Source organism: Mauremys mutica, chromosome 9 (genome assembly GCF_020497125.1).
Source record: "Mauremys mutica isolate MM-2020 ecotype Southern chromosome 9, ASM2049712v1, whole genome shotgun sequence".
In the NCBI taxonomy this organism is placed as follows: Eukaryota; Metazoa; Chordata; order Testudines; family Geoemydidae; genus Mauremys; species Mauremys mutica.
Genome location: NC_059080.1, coordinates 84,409,618 through 84,435,277, shown reverse-complemented (window position 1 = coordinate 84,435,277; position 25,660 = coordinate 84,409,618). Strand labels below are relative to the sequence as shown.

Sequence of the window (25,660 nt, the reverse complement as noted above, 5' to 3'; positions counted from 1 at the left end):
TCTAGGCTAAACCACTTGGGAGAGATGCTGAGCCAAGAGAGTAAGTCAAAAGTACCAGAACTGAAACCCACGTCAATTTTTGACCCTTCACATTGCATCAGGGGCCCTAGTATAATCATCTGTTTGAAAAGTCACATGAATCAGCTTGGTTTGGACAAAGCTAGGTGTAAAGCTGGGCTTATAATACAAAGCTTCAATATTAATTATATACAGGCAAGTATTTCTGCATCATTTGTTACCACCAAATATCCATAGGGCAGGTGATATTAGGTGGCTGTCTCACATAGATCATTTCTGCTGCAGGCACTGGGGAAATAAAGTGTAGCCTGGGTTAAACAGGTACACTTTAAAAACCTTACACAACTATAATGTAGGACTGAGCTGATGCTAATAGATATCTCACAAATCTTCATTGCAAATCTAATTATATTCATTATTCATGTTGATAATTATATATTCATAGCTTGTTTTGTAATGATACATTGACAAAGAAATTAAACCCCACCCAGCTCATCCTCTCGCCAACACTACAACTAGAGATCCCAGAACAGTTCAGTATGTTAATCTGCATACATCCCCCTTGGTCTAAGTAAAAATTAAAATGAAAAGTCAGCCCAAACTTTCAAGAGTTAGTTGGTTTCCATTCACAGGCAAACATTTGCTCGGGTTCACTCAAAACTCATCCTAAATCAGTGGTTCCCATACTTGTTCCGCTGCTTGTGCAGGGAAAGCCCCGGACAGGCCGGGCCGGTTTGTTTACCTGCCGCATGCGCAGGTTTGGACGATCGCGGCTCGCTGCTCCAGGCCAACGGGAGCTGCTGGAAGCGGTGGCCAGTACGTCCCTCGGCCCGCACCACTTCCAGCAGCTCCCATTGGCCTGGAGCAGCAAACCATGGCCACTGGGAGCTGCAATCGGCCGAACCTGCCAACGTGGCAGGTAAACAAACTGGCCCAGCCTGCCAGGGGCTTTCCCTGCACAAGCAGCAGAACAAGTTTGGGAACCACTGTCCTAGATAACTGAAGTTTCAAAACCTGGCTCTGTTTTTAGATTTATTAACAAAAAAAAAATTCATCTGGCCCCAGATTTTGTTACAGAACTTTTGCACAGCTATGCCAACCACATATCATATCATAAAGAATGGACCTAATCTGTTGACCTCAACAACTTAATAAAAATACAATGCACAGGAATTCTTGTAAGAAATTGACTTATTTCCTGACCCCAGTCACATGACCCAGGTCAGGGTTGCATAAAGGTTAATACACCCAGTAATGCTTGGGTTTAGTATCTATTGTTGGCTATTGGAATGAGCACTAATACTACTAGATAAATTATTGTTCTCAACCAAACATGTATGTAGGCTGAGGTTCTAATTGAGTTTTCTGGTATTAACTATGAGCCCACTGGTAGCACTCAGCAAATAACATGCATTTAACACTATTATTCCACTTGGTAAATTCATTTGGGAACTTAATAATGAATTAGGTCAAGGAAAGCTCTAAGCATGGAGTGAGGTAGTTTAGGATATTTCCTCTTCAGGGTTGTACTTCAGTTTTTGTTGGCATTGGCCATATACTTTAATCCATTATGCCTTTATTGCCGGTGATATTTGTGCCGGTGATATTTGTAACTTTGCCTTAATTCGCTGCATTGCCTTATTTTATTTTATTTTTTAAATTCATGTTATCTCTTCTTGTACAGAGGTCATTGTGGGCCATGGAGCCTCTTCTGTTCTCCTACTGTGTTAAGCGGTGTAGAAGGGATTTTCCTAATCAAACTTCTGGGGGTCTGCCGTGTGTGTTCCCTTTGGCCATGTGGGGTGCAGCAGTACTGCAGAGAGGACAGACATGACCTCAGAATCACACTGGGTTGAGATCTGGTGAACAAATGCACTGAACATCCTGCAGGTCTCTGCCATGTGGGAATCCCCTCTGTGCAGGCATTCTCGCCTCTCCCTCCTAGCACTAGCAGTATAACTGGCTTCCATGCCATTCCTTTACCATCATGCCATTTGCATTCTGTGACATCTTCTAAGGGGGGGTGGAGGGAGGGGGAGTGGCAGAGCTGATGTAGCAGAGTTCATGCTGGTCTGAGATTAATTTCAGTGGATTTTTCTATTTGAAATTCTACACAAAATGTGTTCCCCGAGTTCCTCTTCTCTCCCCGCCACCCGCGTAGCACTGTGCTTTCGGGGCAGCGGTTCTCAAACTGTGGGTCAGGACCCCAAAGAAGGTTACGACCCCATTTTAATGGGGTGACCAGGGCTGCTGTTAGACTTGCTGGGGTCCAGGGCCGAAGCCCAAGTCCCACCCCCAGGGGCCAAAGCCGAAGCCCGGGCTTCAGCCCTGCGTGGCGGGGCTCAGCAGCAAGGCCCAGGGTACAGGCCCCCCTGCCTGGGGAATGAAGCCCTTGGGCTTCGGCTCTGCCCCTTCCCCCTAACCCCCAGCAGCGGGCTCTGCCCGGCTTCGGGTCCCCCTGCCGGGGTCGCGCAGTAACTGTAGTTGTCTGAAGTGTAGGAACAAACCGAGCCCGCTGCTGATACCGAGGCTAACACACCGGGCAGGGAAATCAGCCCAGAGCTCGGGGCTGGCGCGGGGGGGAGGCCGGGCGAACACACCCTTCCCGCGCCCGGGCTGGGGCACTCAAGGCTCGCACGTGGTAGGCAGCGAGCCGGCTAAGCGGCGGCAGCAGCCTCCATCCCTGCCCGGACCATGCTTCCCCAGCGGCTTGCGCAGCCAATGCAGCCCCAGCCTGCGCTGCAGCCCTCACCTGCAGCCGCCCTGGCCACAGCGGCTTTCCAGAGGCTGCTGCTCCCCCCTTCCTGCCTAAAGCTACGGCTGATAAGCGCGCGGGCAGGTAAAGGTTTGCATGAGCACAAACACCCACTGAGGCTTTCTCTGCTCCGGGCACACGCTGCCTAAGGCTTGGAGCGGAGCCTGACAGCAAACCGCCACTGCAAGTCTGCAACCTGCGGCTGCCTCGCGGGCTGGGGGCCAGCGAGCTGCCTGCAGTGCCTGGTTCCGTTTTGCTGTTGCAGGAGCTGCAGCGGGCTGCTAGGCAGCAGCAGCAGCCAAGGGACCCCTGTGATCTGCCGCTGGACCCGCCCTGGCGCGCCCTGCATGTCGGCTGCAGGGGCTCGCCTCGTTCGCATTCCTGGTGTCCGCGGCGCGCCCAGGTCCCCGTCCCTCTGCCTGCTCCGCTGGCACCGCCGCAGCCCTGGGGTAACCGCAACGCCTCCGCCGGCTCCCCGGTCCGCTCCGCCCGACAGTGCGCCCATGGCCGCAGAGCGGGCTAAGCTCAGCGGCCCAAGTTGTTCGGCTACATTCTTCGATAACTGCCGCGGCGGAGGCTGGGCTAGAGCCGCCCCAGGCCATTGCTTTGGGCTTGTCAGCGAGATACTCCCACTGCGTTCGTGCTTTCTCTGTGACAGTCATTAATCACCGCAATCAGGCTGGCTGGTAGGTGAGGTTTTAGCAGCCGTGAGAAGGGGCCGGGCAGGGCGGAGCAGGAAAAAGACCGAACTGGGAGAACCCAGCAGCCAGCTCAGTTTTCACACTTCTCCATGCAGTAGGGAGCCCAGCAGCTTGGAGCATCTCTCATCCAGAACTAGCGTAAGACGCCTAGAAGCAGAGGTGAGAGTTTGCTTGTTCTTATATGGCACGGGCACTAATGTTTCTACAATATTCCTTTATTTTCCCTTAAAGGGGGAGAGAATCTCCTTGCCTACAAGTAGTTCAAGATAATTCCTTGGTATTTCCATGAACCATACTAAAGGAAGTGTAAGTAATTGCACTTTACTTATGTTATAAGGGTTGCTCATTTGTCTGAAGATCTTACAATCACTACGCTGATACACTGACAGGACTGTGGACTAAAGGAAGAAAGATAGTTTGGGGATTAAGTGTTGGGATTTGGTTGGTTTTAATTCCCAGATCTATGTCTCTCAGATAAATTATTTCTGCAACAGAGCTGAGTACCAAACTCTTTTGTAAATCTGGGATTAATTTATTTTGCCTCAGTTTCCCTATCTGTAAAATGGGGATGATGATGATATGCCCCAGAGGAGGTTTCTTATAAGGTATTTATTAATGTTTGTGAGGAGGTCAGACACTGTGGCAAGGAGGAGAGGGGCAGCTGCAAATAAGTACATATATAAATTATTTCAACTAAAAAAAAAAACTAGTTCCAAACTATATATTACCTGTGCTTCTTTTCTTCCCCCTTATACCTTCACTTCACTGTCCCCTTGCTTTTCCTCCAAATAACTGGACAAGTATGGTACATCTTAGCAGCCTACACAAAAGAGGAGATAATTAGCCTTTCTAGGGCACATTCTATTCCAACCTCTGGTAGTCTCATGTTGGGAATGAGAAAAAACAACATATTATGTGATAGACTCCAGAAAGCAAATAAAGTGGGTGAGATTATCAGACCAGAACCTAGTTCAAAACATTCTGTAAGATGTCTGTGTGATGTATGTTTCCAAAAGATGTATGATTTAAACAGTGAAGTGAAGAATACTGTAGCAGGAGCACAGGACTGGGAGCCAGGCATTTCTAAACTCTTTGACCTTAGACAAGCCACTTTTGTTTGTGCCACTTCAGTGTAGTTGTTACTTATTATTTGTATTATGGTAGTGTCCAGGGGTCCTAACCAGGATCCCATTATGCTAGGTGCTGCACTAACTTTAGTAAAGAACCCAGAGGCAGATCCTCAGCAAGTGTAAATTATCATGACTCCAGTGCAGTTAGTGGAGCTGAGACAACTTACACCAATTATGAGGATCTGCCCACCAAGAACTTTGCATCTTAATTGTAAAATGGGTGTAACAGGCAAGCAAAGGGAGTAATGGAGAAGGGAGGATGAACGTTGTTGGCACCAGGGGGTTACTACCCCTGAATGGATCTTTAATGGTTCCCTGTGGAGCAGATTACTTTCATACCAATGAAAAAGGTCCACATTAATTACTTGTATACACTGCAGTTTGTTTGAGAAGGAATTACACAAGCAGTAAAGGATTGCATTAAGCACATAACTCCTGTGTTAGACATTAAAGAACTATACATTAAGAGCTATACATTCCTCTTAGGTTTCAGAGTAGTAGCCGTGTTAGTCTGTATCCGCAAAAAGAACAGGAGTACTTGTGGCATCTTAGAGACTAACAAATTTATTGTAGCATAAGCTTTCGTGGGCTACAACTCACTTCATGGGATGCATGTAGTGGAAAATACAGAAGGAAGGAAGATAGATAGATAGATATATGTACACACAGGGAACATGAAACAATGGGTGTTACCATACACATTATAAGGAGAGTGATCAGTTAAGGTGAGCTGTTGTCAGCAGGAGAGAAAAATAACTGTTTGTAGTGGTAATGAAAATGGCCCATTTCCAGCACTTGACAAGGAGATATAAGGAACTGTAGGGGAGGGAAAGATAAGCATGGGGAAATAATTTTACAAAGTTATTTTTCTCTCCTGCTGACAACAGCTCACCTTAACTGATCACTCTCCTTATAATGTGTATGGTAACACCCATTGTTTCATGTTCCTTGTGTGTACATATATATATCTTCCTTCTGTATTTTCCACTACATGCATCCCATGAAGTGAGCTGTAGCCCACGAAAGCTTATGCTACAATAAATTTGTTAGTCTCTAAGGTGCCACAAGTACTCCTATTCTTTTTACATTCCTCTTAGTGAGCCTCTCTTTCACAAACATACACAAACAGGCCCAGTGCTAGCCTCACGTAGTTCCTGCTTTACCAATTCTACTGAGGACGACATCTTCCCTCCAGGTCTAGTCTCCTCAGCCCTCTGGTCTATCTCAGATTACCTCAAGGTGAGGCCTTGGCTACCTGGAAACCCCTCAGGTCACAGTCCTACTTGAGCCCATGGAGCAGAGTTTTGGCTACTATGTCTAGCATCTTCTTCAAGCATCAATTAAGGAATCCCCTCTCTCCTTTTCTCGACAGTAATTTACTTTGTTTGATTCTTATACTCTTTTTCCTCAAAAGAGTCACATGTCTCAAAAGCATGCCCAGTGGGCATGTGGTTATTAATATGAGCTGATTAGTATTTTGGAAGGGACCGGGGTTACGAACAAAGACCACTCCACACTTACTCATCAATCATTCACTCTGGCTCTCTGCATAGTGTCCTTGCTGTAGGGTCACTATAATGAGGTCGACCTGTGCTCCATGCTGGAATTTTATACATGTGATATTTACTTTTGCATGGGCCCATATTTGCCAACCAATAGGTCCTATATCGATCGCACTCTCAGGCTTAAGGGATCCCTGCTCCCAGGAGCCTCTGCAGTTCTTCAGCCATGTTTAAGTCAGGTCAGGTTATGCTCACACCATTCAGCACGGCCACACCAAATTGGCACCATCCCAACAAGGGTCAACTCCCAGTTTTTTAGCTTTCAAGCTTTTTTGGGCTCATATCACTGGTTTATGTTAATCCTGCACTTTCTCCACCTGTAAAATAATACTTATCTGCTTTAAGGTAGAGATGGGTAAGGAGAGAGGAAAAAAAAAAAAGTATTCTCAAGTATTCTTGCAAATAAGCCCAACTGCTTCATTTGGCTGCCATTCGTGATGTTTTTTGTCCATGTATTTGCAAACATTCAGTATGTGATTTTATTTATTTTATTTATATGAATATCTTCTGCACACAAGTACCATGAGTACTAGTGTGAAGACATGTGTTTGCAAGCATTCATGCTAGAAGTGCTCCCATGGCCATTGTGGAAGGGGAAGGAGGGAGGCAGAGAAGGAGCCAGGGGGGAAAGCTCAACATCAGTACAAGGAGGTGGGAGTAGAATACAACCATCACCAATGGGAGCAATGGTAGAGGGATCCCTAGAGAGGCCGTAATTCAGGGGTAGGGGCTTATGTGGTTAACCAGCTATGTGCCAGGAGCATGGTCAGGCAGTGAAGCACACACCTGCCTCTGGTACTATTTGATGAATTGACACCCAGAAGTTAAAATGGTCTTATTATCTGATGAGAAACACTCCATCTCATGGAGCTATGGTACTGCTAACCCTGTGTACTCCGAATCTTTACCTCATGCTGCTTGTTGTGCCTGCAGTGGGGCAGCACAACTGCAGAACCCACCCACTGGGGGGGGTGGAGATGGGAGTGAAGACTGATCTGAACAGCTGGCGGTGATATACGTTGGGTAACTGCATGCATTGCATCATTGCAAAAGAAAAATAACCCAACTGCAATTATGTCCTTTCCCCCTATTTAGCAAGTACCATATTTTGTGCTACTGCTGCTGCTTTCCCATGTGAAGCAGTTCAAACCACGGTGGGAATCTACAGCATCCCTAATAGTCCCTGTGGGTTCTCTTAGTAAGAGTATCAGCTCCTCTATCCCCAAGTCCAGATCACAAGTGTGTTTTCTTTTCTGACCCCCTTGAAGTAAGATGTCAGAAGCCCATTATAGGGAGCTTCTCCTCCCTATCCACTAGTTCTACCTGCCCTAGTTTCTCCAGAGGACAACCCACACGCTTCTTCCACCTCTCTGGAAGTGGCACTGTGACAGCACCATGTCTTATCCACAGACAACCTTCTCATCCCACCCAAACAGATACACTGCTCTTCTCTGCTCCCTCATCCTATGAATGGACAAGAGTGCTCACAGTGTCCTCTGGTTCAAATGTCTCCCACAAGTCAGGGGTGTGCTTGCTTTTTTTCAAAGTCAAATTGGTCAAATTAGACTTATTTCTGTGCAGCTATTGGCTGTGGCCTGCCATTCTTAGGAGTGCCAGTTTGAAAGGGTGAATCTCTGATGCTAGGGCTGTTTCCTGGAACCTGCATGGGTAATAAATATGTCAATCTGAAAGATGCAGGCCCCTTTTTACTTCCACTTTTACCATAACTACCTCCATATTTTTTTTTCTATTGTGACCCAATGACTAGCATAAGCCGTTACCAGCGGGTCTCTGCTTCATTTAATTAGTGCAGCAAGGAGATATACTTGTACTACAAATGCTAACATCTTCCACTTGATATCATTAATAGAACTAAGACAACATTCAACTTGTCAGATTACATATAACCTGTATATAGGCTTGGTAGAATTAGATTTTTATTAGTAAATGTCAGTAAACATCAATTTCAGCTTAAACACGCAAACAAAATTTCCATTGGTAATAAGTGAAATTTACAGATAGGCAAAGAAAAGAAAATGCTGCTTAAGAACCCAGAGTTTGATTTAAGGATATTTACTTCGTATATTTTGACATGTGATGTTGACAATTTGTATTTTAATGGTTATAAAACTTTCTGAATCCCAACCTCTACTCCCATTAAATAATTGTCTGACAACCCCACCTTATGAAAATTTAAATCCATAAAAATAAAAAATTAAAACCAATCTTTTTTCATACCTGTAAAAATTATATTGATAAAATTTAAAAAAACCTTTAAAATGGCCAAATTTGATTTTTTTTAATAATTTGTTTGTCTACCTATACACAAAACCCAGTTAATACCATCAGCCCATATCAAAGTGGCTTAGAGTTGAGCAAATCAGTTTCAATAAAATAAGAGCTAATCTGAAAGCTCTTTAGAGGTTCATAAAATCTTGATTAACGTTGTTTATACCTCCCCCCCCCCTCTATTTTTGTGACCTTCTGCAGGTGCTGTGTTTTGAAGTTCTCTCAATGTTTCCAGCCTAGATTCTAGAACCATGGATTACTGGAAGGCTCCTGAGTGAGCCTGAAATTTCTTAACAAGACCAAAAAAGATCTGGAGCAATGTCAGTTAAAAACATCTAGTAGTGCCCCTCCTTAAAGATCCCTTGAACTTTTTAGCATTATTTCCAATTTAAACCCAGTTCTGGATTCTTATCACCTACAAAGTCCAGGGATTGATTTTGGCCCATCTCTACTCAAAACTCTATAGAGTTGCACACACAATAAAAACCGGGGTGAAAGGGTGACCCCATCGAACTCACTGGCAAAGATCTCTGGATTTGACCCATGTAGTACTCCACCTGGCCACCAAGAAAATGCAACCATTTGCGGGGGTGGCCACCACTAAAATGCAATCATTTGAGGTGGAAGGTAACAACTCACCTGCATTTAAATGGCTCTGAAACACTCATCACCTACATCTGGAAGCTAATCAAGATACACTGCACAGCTCACAACCTAAGAGGGGGAGTGAATGCAGAATAATGATGGTGGCTGGGAGGGTGGGGAGACAGAGGATATGGACAAATGAACTCAAGTCAAATAGGGGAAGAAACAACAAATTGTGCACCCAAAAAAATGGAGAACTCTTTAGAGGGAGGAAAATAGCAAATATTGAAAGAATATATTTGTACGGCAATCGTATTCTAGCGATACATAGACTGAAGAAAAGAGGCCTAGATACTACTGTGATAAGCACATTGCAATGGAATAGATGGGAGAGGCTTCATATTCTTTTAGATGGCAAAAAGGAGACTAGGGAAAGAAGGACAAAACCAAGAGTGCTACAATGAGTTAGTGAATATTCAATGTGAATATTGACAATCTTTGATTTCCCTGAAGGTTGTTTGACTGTTCCTAGTTTTAAAAAAAACAACCCAACAATTGGAATATTTCCTATGTTTTGGACTTTGCTGTGCTTTGAGGAGTTGATATTCCCTCCCTAGACCAGATTCCATTGGAAGCTATAGATCAGCTCCACATTCTTGGAGCGTTGACAGGTGTAATAGTGAATGGAACATCTGTTGAGCAATCTGAGATTTGCTTTCTCTAATCTAAATTACTTCCTAGATCATTTGAAACTGTATTATAAATAGTCGTCATACTGGCTTTGCATGCTCTGACTTCAATGCAGGAGTAAATAATAGTTCAGGGACTGTCATTGTCAACACACTGCAACCCATGTAGAAATACATTCTCAATCTGGCAAGAATCTACCAATTATATTTATAGTTATCATGCAACTCCTATGAGTTATGGGAGTCACACGCCCAGGGCCAGCCACCTCTAATGGCAGCTGAGAAACTATTTAAAAGCTGCCAAAGCAGCAGTCAACTAAGGTCTGGGTGCGTTTGCAGGGCCAGACAGAAGGAAATTTTGTGTGGATTTAGAGAGATGCAGTGTAGTTTAACTGCTGCTCCTGTAGTGGCTCTGGATTACAAAATCTAGCTGCACTGTTTGACGTTATGTTGTTGCACTCTTCTGTAACTGAAATGGCTAAACAAAAAAAAATTCACCTTTGGGTTATAACCAAGCATGGAAAAATTCAGCCCAAAACCAGGGGTTGGATGCTATTTAAAATGGGAGCCTGAACATGACTATTTAGCTTTGTCTGTTGAAAGACCTATAATAAGTCTCTGTGACATAGCAATAGCATACCCCATGGTAAATGTGAATAGTGAAATAAATGCCACAATTTAGAGTTAAGTAACTGGGGCGTTATCAAACTCCCACTGAAGGCAGGAGGAGTTGAATTGGGCTCTTAAACCTTCTGTACATTTGCATTTTTCTTAGTTAAAAAAATGTCTCCCACAACTGTGAGAGTGCTAGTGTAAACAGGCTTCGGTGACCACTGGCATTCTGAGCTCTGAGCATACTTAGACAGCATTGTGGTTAAAACACCAGTACCTTACCAGAGTGGTAAGCTTGAATGAAGCAACTAAGCGGTACAAACTGCTAAAGCTACAATGGTGGCAAATTTTCAAAAATCTAGTTTAGTTGCAGCCTTAGCTTCACCTCCTACATACAAAATGCCTGAAACATGTACAGGAATTATTGCACTAAAACCAAACTTCTTTTCTAGTGGTGTTCCATGGTCCAAATGAACTTAAAATGATACATGTATACAATTCCAGTTTCTCTAGATCAATATACAGTAATACAGGACCAGGTGTACATAGAGCTCTGGATGTTGTTGACGCAGAAGACAAACACCAAGAGTTTGCCCACATAAGGAAATTGACTGCAATAGCTATTCCAGTCAAAGTTGTTCCATAACAGCTATTGTGGAATAGTTTCTCATGTGAACACTTTTAGTTTGGAATAAAAGTGCCTTTTGCTGAGTTAGCTTCATTCACAAAATGGATTAAGCTAAACTGGAAAAAGGCACTCTTAAACTCCTACCTGTCTTATTCCGCAATAACTTACCTGTGTAAACAAGCCCTCAGTGTGCTTAAGCATTTAAAAAGGTACCTTGTAGGCAAGGCACATTGGTATAAAATGAATGATGCATTAGGACTATTTATCCCTGCCTCATTCTGGTTGCATCTGTAGAAGTGTAAATCTATTGAAGTCAATGGACTTCCTCCAGACGTTTTACACTACTGCCAATGCAAGTAGACAGAGTTTGCTACTCAGTATTTGAGATGGAAAGAGTGCAATGAATAAGACTGGGATGCAATCACTTAACAATGAGAAACAAATCCATTTACTGCAATAAAATTAGAAATAGCTAAATTAATGTATTAAAAGTGAAATAAGTAATTTGCATAGGTTTTTAAAAGAAATTATTGACAGGTAGTGAAATTCATTCCTGTACAAAGGGCCAGTACAAGCCTATGCCCAAATTAAATCCATAGCATGACTGATGGAACTACAACAGCGGGAGGATTTCCCAAAAACCTCAGTGAAAATAAGATTTTTCCAAGAGGACCAGTTGCAGCTGATCCTACTCCCACAGAAATCAATCGAATCCTGTGAAGTGTAAAGGAACACACAAAATGTGAACCAGCAGAGGAGACTCAGCATCCAGATGTGTTACAAACCCAGTGGGTGTTTACAACCCTAGTGTTTTTCCTATTTTAAATCGCTTTTCCTCTATCTGTGCTAGCCACCCAAACTGGTTTAGCTAGAGCTGCATTTTAACTAAATTAACACACGCTTTTCAACCATATTTCAGAGTCTAGCGTAGACTGGCTACACCATAAGAACTTTTTTTTTTGCCAAGAATTTTCCACCAATGCTATCAACAGTGCAGCCACCAGTCAGAGTCCTAGAGCCTAAACAAGGCTCTAAGTTCCCACCAGTACCTTAAACACCATGTTGTCTAACCCTGTTCAGAGCAGGATTACATGACAATGACACAGTAGCGTTTTTAAAGAGAAATGAGCCCAGTGTCAACAAGCACTGAGACTCTTTTAAATATCTCTCTCTGTGTAGACTGATCTAATCAAAGGTGTGTCAATGGGCAGGAAAATCAGGTTGTGATTTAGAACAAAGAGAGCTGCTTTTCAGGTTTCTCCTTTCATCCTGCTTCCAGAAGGAGGGACTGAGTTTGCCAGTGATTTCTAGTGTTTTTAGACTGAATTCCATTCATTTTATTCATAGCTGGTTTTAACTCTTCCATGATCTTTAAATAGGAAATAACTTTGGTTAGCTGACTGATGCTTAAAAAAAAAATCTTAAGTAGTCCAGCAGCAAAATAACCCAATGCTGAGAAACCATCTTCTCATCTCCTCCCAACTAGCAGAAACTGCAGAGAAAATGTTGCTGAAAAAGAGGGACTCTAGGGGTTGGAAATGCAGCAAGAACAGCATTTTGCATAGTATCTTGGTGCTCTGGCTATAAGCAAGAAGTGGGGATGTGTATGCACATAGAGCAGTAGAAGGAAGAAACTTTTAATTAGGACATTTCTGCAGTTTTAAAAGTAGTAAAATTCCAGATCAGTTTTTGTTATCGGGTGATATTTGTGTAATGATCCATTGAGACTGGGATTCTGAGACCAAACCAGCTAATGTAGGACCCTTAAAATGTGCATGGTAGGGTCACCTGGTACCTGTGAGGAAGGTGGCTGCTTAGTCCCGGACCTCCTCACTCCCCATATATCAACTACTCATCTCTAATAAAAAAAACAGGAGTACTTGTGGCACCTTAAAGACTAACAAATTTATTTTAGCATGAGCTTTCGTGAGCTTTAGCTTTAGTCTTTAAGGTGCCACAAGTACTCCTGGTTTTTTTGCGGATACAGACTAACACGGCTGCTACTCTGAAACCTGTCATCTCTAATAATTACTTTCCTAGGCAATAAGCTCCTGTCATAAAAGTTTAAATTAATTCCCTGGATAAACTTCAAATTGTTGAATATGGATTCCAATGGGAACAAAATGAGGGGCAACAAAAGACCTAATCAGCTGAAGGGGGAGACCGCAAGGCCACAGCAGAACCTAGGCCAGGATATCGCAGCACTGAAAGAATTCCTCACAGAAAGACTGGATTCAATCTCTAAAGAGCTATGTGATGTAAAAGCTGAAATGTCTTAGTTGGGAAATGAGCTACAAAAGACTGCCACTGAAAACAGTGAAATTAAAGAAGAAACTGTTTCCTTAATCTTACAGTAGGAAAACAGATCTCAAAGATTTCAGAGTAGCAGCCGTGTTAGTCTGTATCCGCAAATCTCAAAGAAACAACCTTCACAACTTGGGCATTACTGAGGGTCTAAAGAAGAAGGACATTACTTTCTTCAGAGGCTGCACCCTGACATACTTAAATTGGAGCCCCAGCTGCCCCCATTAGATATTGAAAGGGCTCATTGAATGTCTGGTACTACAAGGCCAGGAGTCTGATAAGCCCAGATCCATCGTCTTCAAGCTGCGGAAATTCAGTGATAAAGTAATGTTAACGGATACTGCCAGAAGCCAAAACCCTTACATAGACACAACATTTCTCTTTTTTTCCTGACATCTCATCTGAGCTTAACAAAAAGAGGGCTGTGTTCAGTGGTATGAGGCAAATCCTGAGGGGATCAATGCCAGATACAGCATCAAGTATCAATCCACCTTCATTATGGGTTTAGCAGGCTCCACAAGATTTTGCAAGACCCTTTTCTAATAAAAGGCATTCCTGTAATACTGGGAGGAGATTGGAATGCTATGCTAGATAGACATCAGGACAAATCCAATTGCATGAACCCCGGCTTTCAAAGCACAGTAGGCCAACCCTAACTGTTAATGAATTAACTTGATTTAAAATATATATGGAAACTGGGACACCCCAAAGAGTATGACTGTACTTATTTCTCTACAGTACATTCATCTTACTCCAGAATTGACTTTTTTCTTGTATCTTTAGAACTGATTCCAGCATGACTAGAAGCAACTGCTGATAATATATTACTTTGAGATCATGCTACAATTATACACCAATGACACTAGTTACACTTCATTAAAATCTTCTGGGTAGAAGCTGAGCACTGTGCTACTAAAAGGCAAAATTTTGTTCTGCAATTGATTCAATCATCTCTGCCTTCATACAAGAAAATAAGCATGCAGTTATCTTTTGGGAAGCTCTGGAAGCTACTGTAAGACATGAATGCATAAAGTATGCCTCCCAAAAGAAGAGAGAGAGACTCAAGTTACTAGATTCTTTGGACAAGGAAATGGATGTGTTGCAGAGAACACACAAGACTGACCCAAATAATGAAAACCTTCAATGTTCTCTAATCAATGCCAAATATAAATATAATGAATGCTTATCCAGCCAGTCAAATTTACACTCAAGAGGGTCAAACAAAGAAATTATGACTGGAGAGATAAGGCAGGTAAACTGCTTACCAGAAGACTTAATACTTTTTTCTTGTTACAAGAAGACAGGAGTGCCATCCTTGAACCTATATATATATATAGATATAGATATAGATATCGATAGATATATAAAATCATTTAAAGCAATTCTATCAACCTTTATATAAATCAAACTGACTAATAAATTTCATTGAAGGCCTACCTTTTAATACCCTAATTTCAGAACAAGTGTCGTTTATGGACTTCACAACACAAGAAATTGAATAGTCTATAAAAAATATGAATTCAAGTATGGCCTCTGGGATGGATGGCCTTCCAGCAGATTTCTACAAAATGTTTTGTAATCAGCCATCTTCTTTTTTTTCCAAAGATCTTCAATGAAACATTCAAAAAGGAACCATGTGTCCTGACATGAGAACTGTTTTAATTACTTTAAAATTAAAGAACAAAAATGGTTGTAACTGTGGCTTTCCACCCCATATCTCTATTGAATAGAGATTGCAAAATAATTGCAAACATTTTAGAGGCACAACTGAATGCCATCATCCCATCAGTTTAGACATGCATATCGAGCTGGTTTTGTTAAAGGAAGATTGACTGATGATAACATGAGAAAAATCATTCACTTGATAGAGCAAGTTCAAATGTTCCCTCCCTATCCTTATCTCTAAATGCAGAGAAGGCCTTTGATAGGGTTGAATGGCCTGATCTAATGGCTGTCCCTAAAATATTGGCTGACCAATATTCCTGAATTGGGTCAGTGTATTCTACATCTCTCCCCTTGCTTCATTATCAATTAATGGAAATATTTCTACCACATTTCAATTAGGACTGTCCCCTCTCACCCCTCTTTTTTTAATCTCTCTCTTGAACCACAGGCAACGTAAATATGTCAGCACTGAGCCACTGATGGTATGACTATACACAGGAAAGAATACAAAATCAGTTTATATGCTGACATTTTTATACTATTGAAGAATCCCATCCTCATAAATCCCATCATTATGGAATGTGATTGATATTTTTTGGAAAGATCTCTGGTTTTCACATTAACTGGAATAAATCACAAAAGCTATGAATATATACAAAAGACCAAATCCTTCTCCGTTTCAGCATTTTCCATTTCAAGTATGCAAGGAAATCACTTATTTAGGTGTTAATATTTGTCCTAATCGTCCCAAAATTGTTTCTGTAAATATGGACAGTATATTAAAAGAAATGTCCAAGGATGTAGAGAGATGGTGTCTCTTCCCTCTGTCCTTACTGGGGAGAACGGAAATAGCCAAAATTAATATTGGCCCAAGATTGACTTATATCATTAGCCTACTGCCTCTCAAAGTATCTCCCTCTCTCTTTGTTTGAATTAATAGGCGTATCATGAAATTTATGAGATTAAAAAAACAGCCTTGCTTGTCACACAAGGCTCCTAAAAAATCTTGGACAACTGGAAGTTACATGGGGTTGCCAGATTTGTATCAATATTATCTAGCACTTCAAATGTGTTCCGTTGTAAAGGAGTTCCTTCCAGTGGCTCTGTATACACACCAGACTGGTTTGAAATTGAAAAATTAGCTATGCCATTCGGTTCCCTCTCTTCTTGTATATACCTTAAGATGCTACTCAGTCTTTGCACCTACATGGGGCATTCTGCAATGCGTTCAGATGATTACAGCACCCAATCTTACAAATTCTCTTCTCATACCACTATGAGATAACCTCAGGATCAAAGCTAACACCATGCTTAAGACAATTTGGATAGAAAACGGATTAACAAAAATTAAAGCTATAATACAAGATTATAGCCTGGCCTCCTTCGATTACATGTGAAACAAATACCAGTTATTGCTGTGTCTCAGTTCCTTCTTTCAGCGGCTGTTCTTAAGGATTCATGCAAGGATAGGGGACAATTGGTCTGTTTCAACTCTCTCAGCTCTAGAAGAACATGTTAAGAAATATGGAAACAAAAGTCACTTTGTAGGAATTATTTATAGGTGGCTCAATGCTTTGCATTACCTCCTCAATCTCAGTCTCAAAAAAAAAAAAAAAAAAGTAACTTAGCCTTACTAGCACAACAGAAACATGGGAGGATATCTGGCTTAATATGAAAGATACTTCAAGTTCTGTGTCCTTGTGATTCTTCCAGAATAAGATATTAAACAGGTAGTACTGGACTCCAGAATGTTTTTTTTTAAGGCTAGATTGGCAACACACAGCAATAGTTGGCAATGCAAACAGCCACATGCTAACCTTTCACACATCCTCTGTGCCTGTCAAAAAGGCATGTGTTCTGAAACACCATATACAGCTCTCAAAAATTTTAAATGTTGCTCTTTCCTTCTCCTAGCTTGTGTATTTTAGGAGTGCTGAATGAGTTGGAATTACCAGTTAACGTTAAGAAATGGATTGCAGTAACTTTTTTAGTGGTCAAAAGAGTTATTTTGAGAAAATGGAAATCTGCAGTTCCTCCCTCATAGACAGATTGGCGTAGTGAGCTCTCTACTACTGCATTCATGAGAAAAAAAAATATTTGTGTACTAGAAGCACTTGAAAAAAATATGAGGATGTCTGGTCACACATGACGCTATTGCATACTTTTGCAGTTTAGTATATTTTAGTCTCCAATACTCAGAGGTTATGTTCTCGTTTAGTCACTTGAATAACTGATGCCCTGAATGACCTCTATGGTTTAGGTTCTTTGCTTTGGTTTTGGCTTTTTTCCAGGTTGTGCAAATAATGCACATTGAATTTTGTTATTTATCTGCTATTCCCATGTTGTGCATGAATTTCTATGTTTTGTTTCATTATGTGCTTATATTTTATATAAAAACAATAAAAAATTAAGTTTTAAAAAATGTGCAGGGGCTCCAACCATCCAGAGCATTTATTCTTTATTTCTTTCCCTATCTAGTCCAGCTGTTATGAAGTAATCTGGCTGGCTCATGAGTTGTAAGTCTGCCTGGCACCTCCAGAAGCCTTCAGACCTGAAGTAGTGTTTGTGCTTAAAGCCAGCTCTGAGTTAATGTAAATGGGTCTTAGTAAAAGGCATCTGTGCCAGGATAACACGGGATTTTCTTTCATCTTGTTCATGAATCAGTTGGTTTAAGATGGCTTTGGTTCTTGCCACCTACATGGGTTTTTTTCCACACACACACACACATATATATAATTTATATTGAATTCCATTACCCTGAGATGCTCTTTCCATTTGGTATGGTTCCAAAAACCACACTCAAAATGAATAAGTGTCAGTATATTAAATGTGGAAGTGGAAGTGTGTCAGAGGTAGAGACAGAGACTTTAAAAATTACTGTCTGTCTTAATTTAGATGAACCTTTATATTTTATTTAGAGACAGCATAGCCCAGTGTTCAGAGCACTGTAGTGAGTCAGTGGACCTGAGTTCTGTCTATTAAGGAACTTGTATATGGTCCTCTTTATGGTGCAACTCATGATCACTAGTGAATTTGTCCTCACAACAACCCTATGAGGTGAGGTACAGAGAGCAGCGGTTGGCAAACTATGGCCTGTGGGCCACAGCTAGCCCACCAGCTGATTTCATCTGGCCCTCAAGATCCTGCTGGGGAGCGGAGTCTGAGGCTTGCCCCACACTCCAGCCAGGAACTGGGGTCGGGGGGCACTCCGTGCCTGCCGCAGCTCCCAGAAGCAACGGCAGGTGCCCCCTCTGGCTCCTATGCATAGGGGCAGCCAAGGGGCTCTGCACGCTGCCCCCAACCCAAGTGCCACCCCCACAGCTCCCATTGGCTGGGAACTGTGGCCAATGGGAGCTGCGGGGCAGCGCCTGCAGATGGGGCAGTACGCAGAGCTGCCTGACCACGCCTCCGCATAGGAGCTGGAGGGGGGACATGCCGATGCTTCCAGGAGCTGCTTGAGGTAAGCACTGCCCAGAGCCTGCACCCCAACCCCCTCCCAGGCCCCAACCTCTTTCTCCAGCCCCAGTTCCTCTCCTGCCCTCCAAACCCCTCAATCCCAGCCCAGAGCACCCTTCTGCACCCCAAACCCCTCATCCCCACCCCCACCCCAGAGCCCTCACCCCAGTCAGAGCCCCCTCAACCCCTCCTGCACCCCAACCCCAATTTTGTGAGCATTCATGGCCCGCCATACAATTTCCATACCCAGATGTGACCCTCAGGCCAAAAAGTTTGCCTATCCCTGGAATAGAGTAAGGGATTTGGTAGATTTTACACAGGAAGCCTGTGACTGAGCTGAATACTGAACTCAGGTCTCCTCAGTCCCTTTCAAATGCCTTATCTGCATCCTTCTTACCTATTCTGCTCTGTTCTTGACATCTACCATTGACTTTCTGATGACTATGGGAAAGTCACTTTACAAATGGTGACACTGAAGCATAGAGAGGTAAACTGGGAATAATGATACCCTCATTTGTCAGGCATTGTGAGAGTTACTACTGAAAAAATCTGTTATTTTATTACTTCAGACTTGACCTTTCTCACTAAAAATTATGCCTGTCAGCTAGTCTAATGCTAACGGGACAGCTCTGGGCCTGGCCTAATACCAATTCACTAGAATGTAGGTCTGTTGGACTTGGGAGAATTCTTAAAAGCTTTTTGGCTTTTTCTGGTTCAGTGGAACACATTGTGCACATCTTGGAGATAGGATCGTTCCTCTACAAAGAGCAGGATCCATCTGATCTCTTCCTCTGAGGGATCCATCAAGAAGACCTCTCAACTGCTGGACACCCACTGGAGTCAGGAAGGATTGTTTTCCCCACTGCACAATTGGTTAGATGCATTTTAGGCAGGGTGGTAGGAGGGGTTGCCTTCATCTAGTTACAGCTGGAGACGGGACACTGAACAGCCTGGACCACTGCTCTGATGTGGCACAGAGAATCCTCTAGAAAGGATGCCTGGTGGAGGTATCTTGTTCACATGCTTATGGTCATACTGATAGCCAGATTTCAGGTCAGGAAGGAATTTTCCCCAGGTCAGATTGGCAAGGAGCTGGAGCAGAGGTTGGCTTCTTCTGCAGCACAGGGTTTGGTTCACCTGCTAGGATCAGCTGGGTCTCTCTCACCTAATCAATTCCCAGCCATTGGGGGAACATCATGCATTGGTGGCACCTCAGTCTCCTGTTATCTGCCTGTAGCACACAGTTCAGTCTCCGGAGGATTGAAATGATTTGGTCTAACTGAAGACGTTGGGCTTAATAGAGGGATAGTTGGATGAAGTATAATGGTTTGTGATATACAGGAAGTCAGACTAAATGATCTAATGTTCCCTTGTGCCCTTAGAGTGGAGCCCTGCACAGCTACACAATTTATATCTGCGATGTGGATATCCAGAAAATAAATTTTGTATCCATGGAGCTGCAGGGCTCTACTGGAAACCGCAGCAGCAGCATGTCGGGCCGCTGCTCCCAGGAGCCAGCACCCCACACCTGCAGCATCTCTGGTGTGGCTATATCATGCACAGGCCCGCCCACTGGGACGGGCACCAAGCTCACCGGCAGCTATCCCTGATCGTGCTAGTGGCTCACAAGCTCCTGCACAGGAGTCCATTCCACGCAGCGGTCTGCATATCCTGGGAGAAGGTCCAGCACTCTGTCCTTGTCAGGACCGGCTCCAGGCACCAGCATTCCAAGCTGGTGCTTGGGGCGGCAATCTGCAAGGGGCGACAGTCCCTGTTGTTTTGCCCCCAAGCAGCGTGCCGAATTGCCGCCGTGGACAGCGGGGACAGTCCGTGTGCCCTTAGGGCGGCAGGCGTGTTTCCACGGTGGCGGCAATTCGGCAGCAGCTTCTATGTTTAGCTGTCCACGGCGGCTTCAGCTAGACATAGAAGCTGCCACCGAATTGCCGCCGCCGTGGATACGCGCCTGCCGCCCTAAGGGCACACGGACTGCCCCCGCCTTCCCCGGCTGCAATTCGGCGTGCTGCTTGGGGCGGCGAAAACTGTAGAGCCGGCCCTGGTCCTTGTAGCTAGGTGAATCATTGCCATCATGGAACTGTAAAACAAATAAAAGTGGGAAGCTGCACCAAAATATTATGGAAGAGGAAGGTAGAGGAAATGCAGTACTGCCGATCTTCAAAGATCAAAAACCATGAGTCAGACCCCCAAAATCATGAGATTTTTTTTTTTTAAGTTAAATCATGTTTATAGCTTGTCTTGACTTTTTAACTCCCCTCTGCTAGTCTGTGTGATAGTTTCAGGTTGAAAAGACAATCTTTAATATGTACATATGCAAGCCTCTGACTGCTCAGAAGGAGACTCCACTTTCCCACTCCTCCCCCTCAGACAGAGTCTTCAATGCTCCTAGGTCTTATTGCCTTGCTGTGAATACTACGAGATAACTAAGAATGTCTACTGGGAGACTCCTCAGTTAAGCTTTCAGACGGGCCCTTGGAATGAATGATGTCCTTATGACTCATTTATAAAGCTGGTCCAAAAAACTTTCAACGAACAGTTTTCCATCGGCAAATGCTGTTTTGTTAAAACAAACATTTTGTGGACACATCAATTTCAATCAAATTTTCTGTGGAAAAACACGATTTGAAAACAAAATGGAATATTGTGTCTACCTTGCTTGTTTTGGTTCATCTTAATGTTAACCTTTCAATTTATATAGATATTAAAAGAAAACGATTGGACAGCAGTTGCATTTTCTGACCAGCTCTGCTCAATTGGTAGCAGTTTCCCATCTGGACACAAGCACAAAAGAGCCTAAAAACTGGCTTAACTAGCCCTTGGAGAATGTTTGACGTAAGAGTATCCACACCATCCTCAACTCCCAGCTTCTGGAGCGGGGGTGGTGTTTGGAGAAAATGGGGCAAGTTCAGGGCATCTCTAGACCCGGGCAGTCCATGCCTGTTGGTGTAGCCCCTTGGGAGCTCATAGGCAACAGGCAATACCCGGATGCTGCTCTACTTTATGCCAGGAAGCTGCCACTAAAGAATGGAGATCACAATGGCGGCTTAAAGCTTCTCCTTCATCCCACTTCCCTAGGCTTGAACCAAGGACAGATCTATGTAAATAAATGTGTCTCTACACATGGTACTTAAAAAGAAAAAAAATATTTTCTGTGAAATATGGAACAGCTGTTTATAATCACTTAATCGCTATCCTCACTGTTGCCTGTTTTTGTGCCATCCTGAATTTAAAGAGATCATTAACATAACAGACTTCAAAACCAGACTTAGAAACACAAACAAAGGGCAAAGCACATCTCTTGGCAACCATCTGCTCAGGTACTCTGGTCTCTGTATATAAGCAGGAATGTAGAATATCTAAAATTACTACTTGTTGGGTAGCTCTGAGGAAAGAATTTTCCCTGGCTGTCTAAACTTTGCTCAAATGTTCCTCTCATTTCTAAAGTTTGTGCTTTGATTTTATGGAAGTGTGCTGACAATACATCTTACAAGGTGAGCTAATTTAACCCTGTGGAGCTGGGTAGATTAAACATGTTTCAAGTTCTGTTTTGATTTTCTGCAGGGTTGTTTTGTTTGTTTTTAAGAAATGGACTAAATGAAAAATGCAAAGGAGTTTGGAATGAGCAGCTCTTTTCTTTTAAATCTCATCCTTATTCCGGAAGCATGAGAGTCTACTCTCCCAGTGTGCAGAACTAGGGCCGAAGCCTTCCCTCTGACTTCCATGTGAGCCTTTGCATTCAAGAGCAGACAGTAGCCTTTAAGCCTATTTATAGGATGGAATAAAGAATATTCAAAAATCAGGGATTTAAGAATTTTGAGTGCCCAACTGATACTTTATTTTTTCCAAGTGGAATTTCTCCTCCTCCAAAACCAGTTATTATTAGTATTGACTCCAGGAAGATTAGAGGCTTGTGATAATATAGGTACTTTATTTCTATTTGATGAACTTTACTATTTTGTGTAACAATTACAACACATACAGCTGTGTATGTCATAGTAACTCACAGCATCAAGGCTTTTTCCACCTCTCTCTCTAGGGCTTTCAACATTCCACTCATCCTTCATCTCCACTATAATGCAATGTTCTTTGTTGTTACAGATCAAGTTCCTAAAGCCACTAAAAGCTGAAGATGGATATTAAGTATGTGAAGGATTATCTTTACTGGCTATACTATCAATACCTCCTGATCACCTGTTGCTATGTGTTGGAGCCCTGGGAGCAATCCATGTTCCATACTATTTTTATTACTGTTTTTGCTATGGTGGTGTACACAGCTTATGTCTTTATACCTATCCACATCCATTTGGCTTTTGAGTTCTTCTCCCAGTTATTTGGAGACCAGCGTGAAAGTACTGTTGCCATTATGAACTGAATTTGCCAGGGCTGATGATGCAACAGCTACTATGTGAAATGTCTTCTTCCACGTTGGGGTTGTTTGTTTAGAAAAAGGTTTGCGTTGGCAGAAACAATGCTTCCTCGGACAAAAGCTAACCTGCATAATTACATTAACTGAAAACCAGAATAGTGCACTCACTCCCCACTGTATAGTTCGTATTTAAATAAAACACGAGCACAGCTTTTAGTCTGTGACTGTGCAACACCAACTTTGGAACACATTACGTAATATTCAACTTGTCTACTGAGAATAGTGTCCATATGTAGAAGATCCTCAATGTAGAGAAAAACATGTTCTTTAACAGTTAGAGACCATATTTATTTATCACACTGTGTCTAGAATCATGATTTTTACACATATGGTTTTCACACTCAATCAGAATTTAATTTTAATAGCATATATGAAAATGTATTGCAAACAGCAATAAGTATTTATGATGATAGTTGGTAGGATATTATATCTTTTGAATACAAGAAAGCTTCTCCTCCCAGAAGGGTACATGGCAACTACCTTGCAAAACATGCAATTCTTTTCCTCATCCTAGTTTACAGTATATCAGAAATGTGACTCAAATATACCAGGACCCAAACAGCTGAAGTCTGTCTTAGTAGTCTCCTAATTTTTAAAATGGATGATGTCATATAAAGGGATGGTTTACAGCTTTTCTTTTAGAAAATGAGAAATCAAGACTATACAAGCATGAATCCAATTGTTAGTACTTAAGCTTCTCCTGCTGGATTTATGGTGGTTTAATTGTAATGTTAAGAGAATTTATTATACTGTAAGTAATCTTGCATTGTACTAAGCATGATGTACCAGATATTTAGTGAGTCTGACTTGTTACACTCAACTTTGCTTGTTACAAAAATCAATTTTTCCCCTTTCCACAACAATTCATTGGGGAAAGCAAAGGATGTGTTTGTGCTAAAGGAAGATGATCTAGTAAACAGTGTAATTTTCTAATAAGTGCAGAACTCTGAAGCGTTTAGATGGAAGCTTTGATACAGAGGCCTCCTTTTACAAAGGATAAATGAGCATGAAGCACAATTATAGCATGAAGAAATTTTCTAATTTTATCAAGGGGCATTGGGGTCCTGCATGATAAAAAGAATGGCAAATTCTGATGTCAAAAATGAGGCTATGTTTATATGCAGTTTTTTAAATGCAAAAATAAAGTTACATTCTTTTAAAACAGTGTTTTGAATGCATAATTCTCAGTTTTGCCTGTATCCATGTATTCTATTCATCTAAATACTCTAACTCACTCTCCCCTCTGTGTGGTCTGCTTGCCATTAGATAAACTTGGCTACTTTGATTCCACTACCTTCTTTGTACGGTAGTATCAACACATAATTTAGGAAACAATTCAATGAGATTTTTTGGTACATCATAATTAGAATATATTTAAATATACAGGAAATATAACTTAACCCACTTCAATGATCTTCCTCAGCATCTGGATGGAAGTGGAGAGATGGATAAAGCTGGCTAATAAACAGAGGCAACTAAGGATATGGCAAGAATTATTTCTGCTCCTTTTATTGAGGATGTGTGTGCACCATTTGTTGGCCAGGCTCACAGTCAAAAGATCAGCTTGCAGCAAGAAACATCTTTTCATCTTTTACATTTAGACAGGACTTTTCAATTGTTTCTCCTTTTGGTAGACTATGCAACTACCATTCCTTCCTTTCTCACATCAGTATCAGACACTGCAATATGTTGGGATCAAGGAGACGCGGAGTCAAGAGGTTTGTTAAGCAGGCGTCCCGAGCTCTCTTGAGCTGGGTTTTTATTAGTAATTAGAACAAAGAGCATGAGATCACAGTTACTTGTAACATATTGATTGGTTCACCCATAGCCATCTCCCTTTGTGCAATATATCATAATTGGTGAAGGGACTACGTGAGCTATAGCCTAGTCTGTGCTTAATCAATAACCTGAGCATTGCTTTACCTTAAGCCAGGAGTAAATGTAATAAACACGTGTGTGGTTTGCCAGCACAGCATGTTTCACTACATCTCCCCCTTTTTGTTTTTAAGCAATTTGCAGGCATAATGAATGCTCTGTTTTGTATTAAGTCGTTGCCAAGGGCAGCCTTGGACAAATAGGCTAATAAGTGAAGGAATACACTGTAATATGCAGCAACAAAGTATTAATCCTGCAACTATAACAATAACATATGCAAACATTTGCTTTAGCCAGGATAGGTCTGGCAGCCATCCTTGTATGGTCGAACGTATCGTGCAGGTACCCAGAGCGGGCCGCTTGGTGTTGATACAGCTGCGTAACCGCGCCCCCAGGTGATTAGTGGCACAGGTCCGCTCCACTCCGGGCCAGGTAGCTGACGATAGGTTACCTTTGGAGCAGGAAGAACTTCGGTCGTCTGATAATGCCGTTGTGCCCTGGTAAAAAATTGAGAATTGAAAGGTAATAGATTTAAATGATTGAGTGTAAACAGTACTTGAGCCAGCCATTCTTCCTTTTCTGTCAGGCTGCCGGGGACAATTCCCCCTTTTTGTTTTTGCCGCAGGAGGGCAGTTTTTAATGTGCGATTAGCTCGTTCTACAATGGCTTGTCCTTGGGAATTGTATGGGATGCCAAAGGTATGCGTGATTCCCCATCGCGTGCAGAACGCTGCCATCGCTGAAGAGCAATAGGCTGGGCCGTTGTCAGTTTTTAAAGCTGATGGCTTTCCCATCACTGCAAAGGAACGAATGAGGTGATTACAGACGTGTTTGGCTTTTTCCCCTTTTTGTGGCGTTGCCCATATAGCCAGAATAAGTGTCTATGACTACATGCAAATAGGACCAGGGAGCTAATGGTGGGAACCGAGTGACGTCCATTTGCCACAATTG

General features: G+C 42.5%; 1 protein-coding gene across 3 annotated transcripts; it reads left to right on the top strand.

Moving 5' to 3' along the window:
* The first annotated feature begins 2,588 nt into the window (after nt 1-2,588).
* SPTSSB (serine palmitoyltransferase small subunit B) lies at nt 2,589-23,941 on the top strand. Of its 3 annotated transcripts, none has more exons than XM_045031570.1 (3): nt 2,589-2,857; nt 3,706-3,780; nt 22,508-23,941. In XM_045031570.1, the coding sequence occupies exon 3, from the start codon at nt 22,539-22,541 to the stop codon at nt 22,779-22,781; it is 243 nt and encodes an 80-aa protein (XP_044887505.1). In that variant the 5' UTR covers nt 2,589-2,857; nt 3,706-3,780; nt 22,508-22,538; the 3' UTR covers nt 22,782-23,941. The 3 variants fall into 3 exon arrangements, with proteins under 3 accessions (XP_044887505.1, XP_044887504.1, XP_044887503.1); XM_045031569.1 differs by having other exon boundaries at nt 2,589-3,612; XM_045031568.1 differs by lacking the exon at nt 3,706-3,780 and having other exon boundaries at nt 2,589-3,633.
* Nucleotides 23,942-25,660: the final 1,719 nt, after the last annotated feature.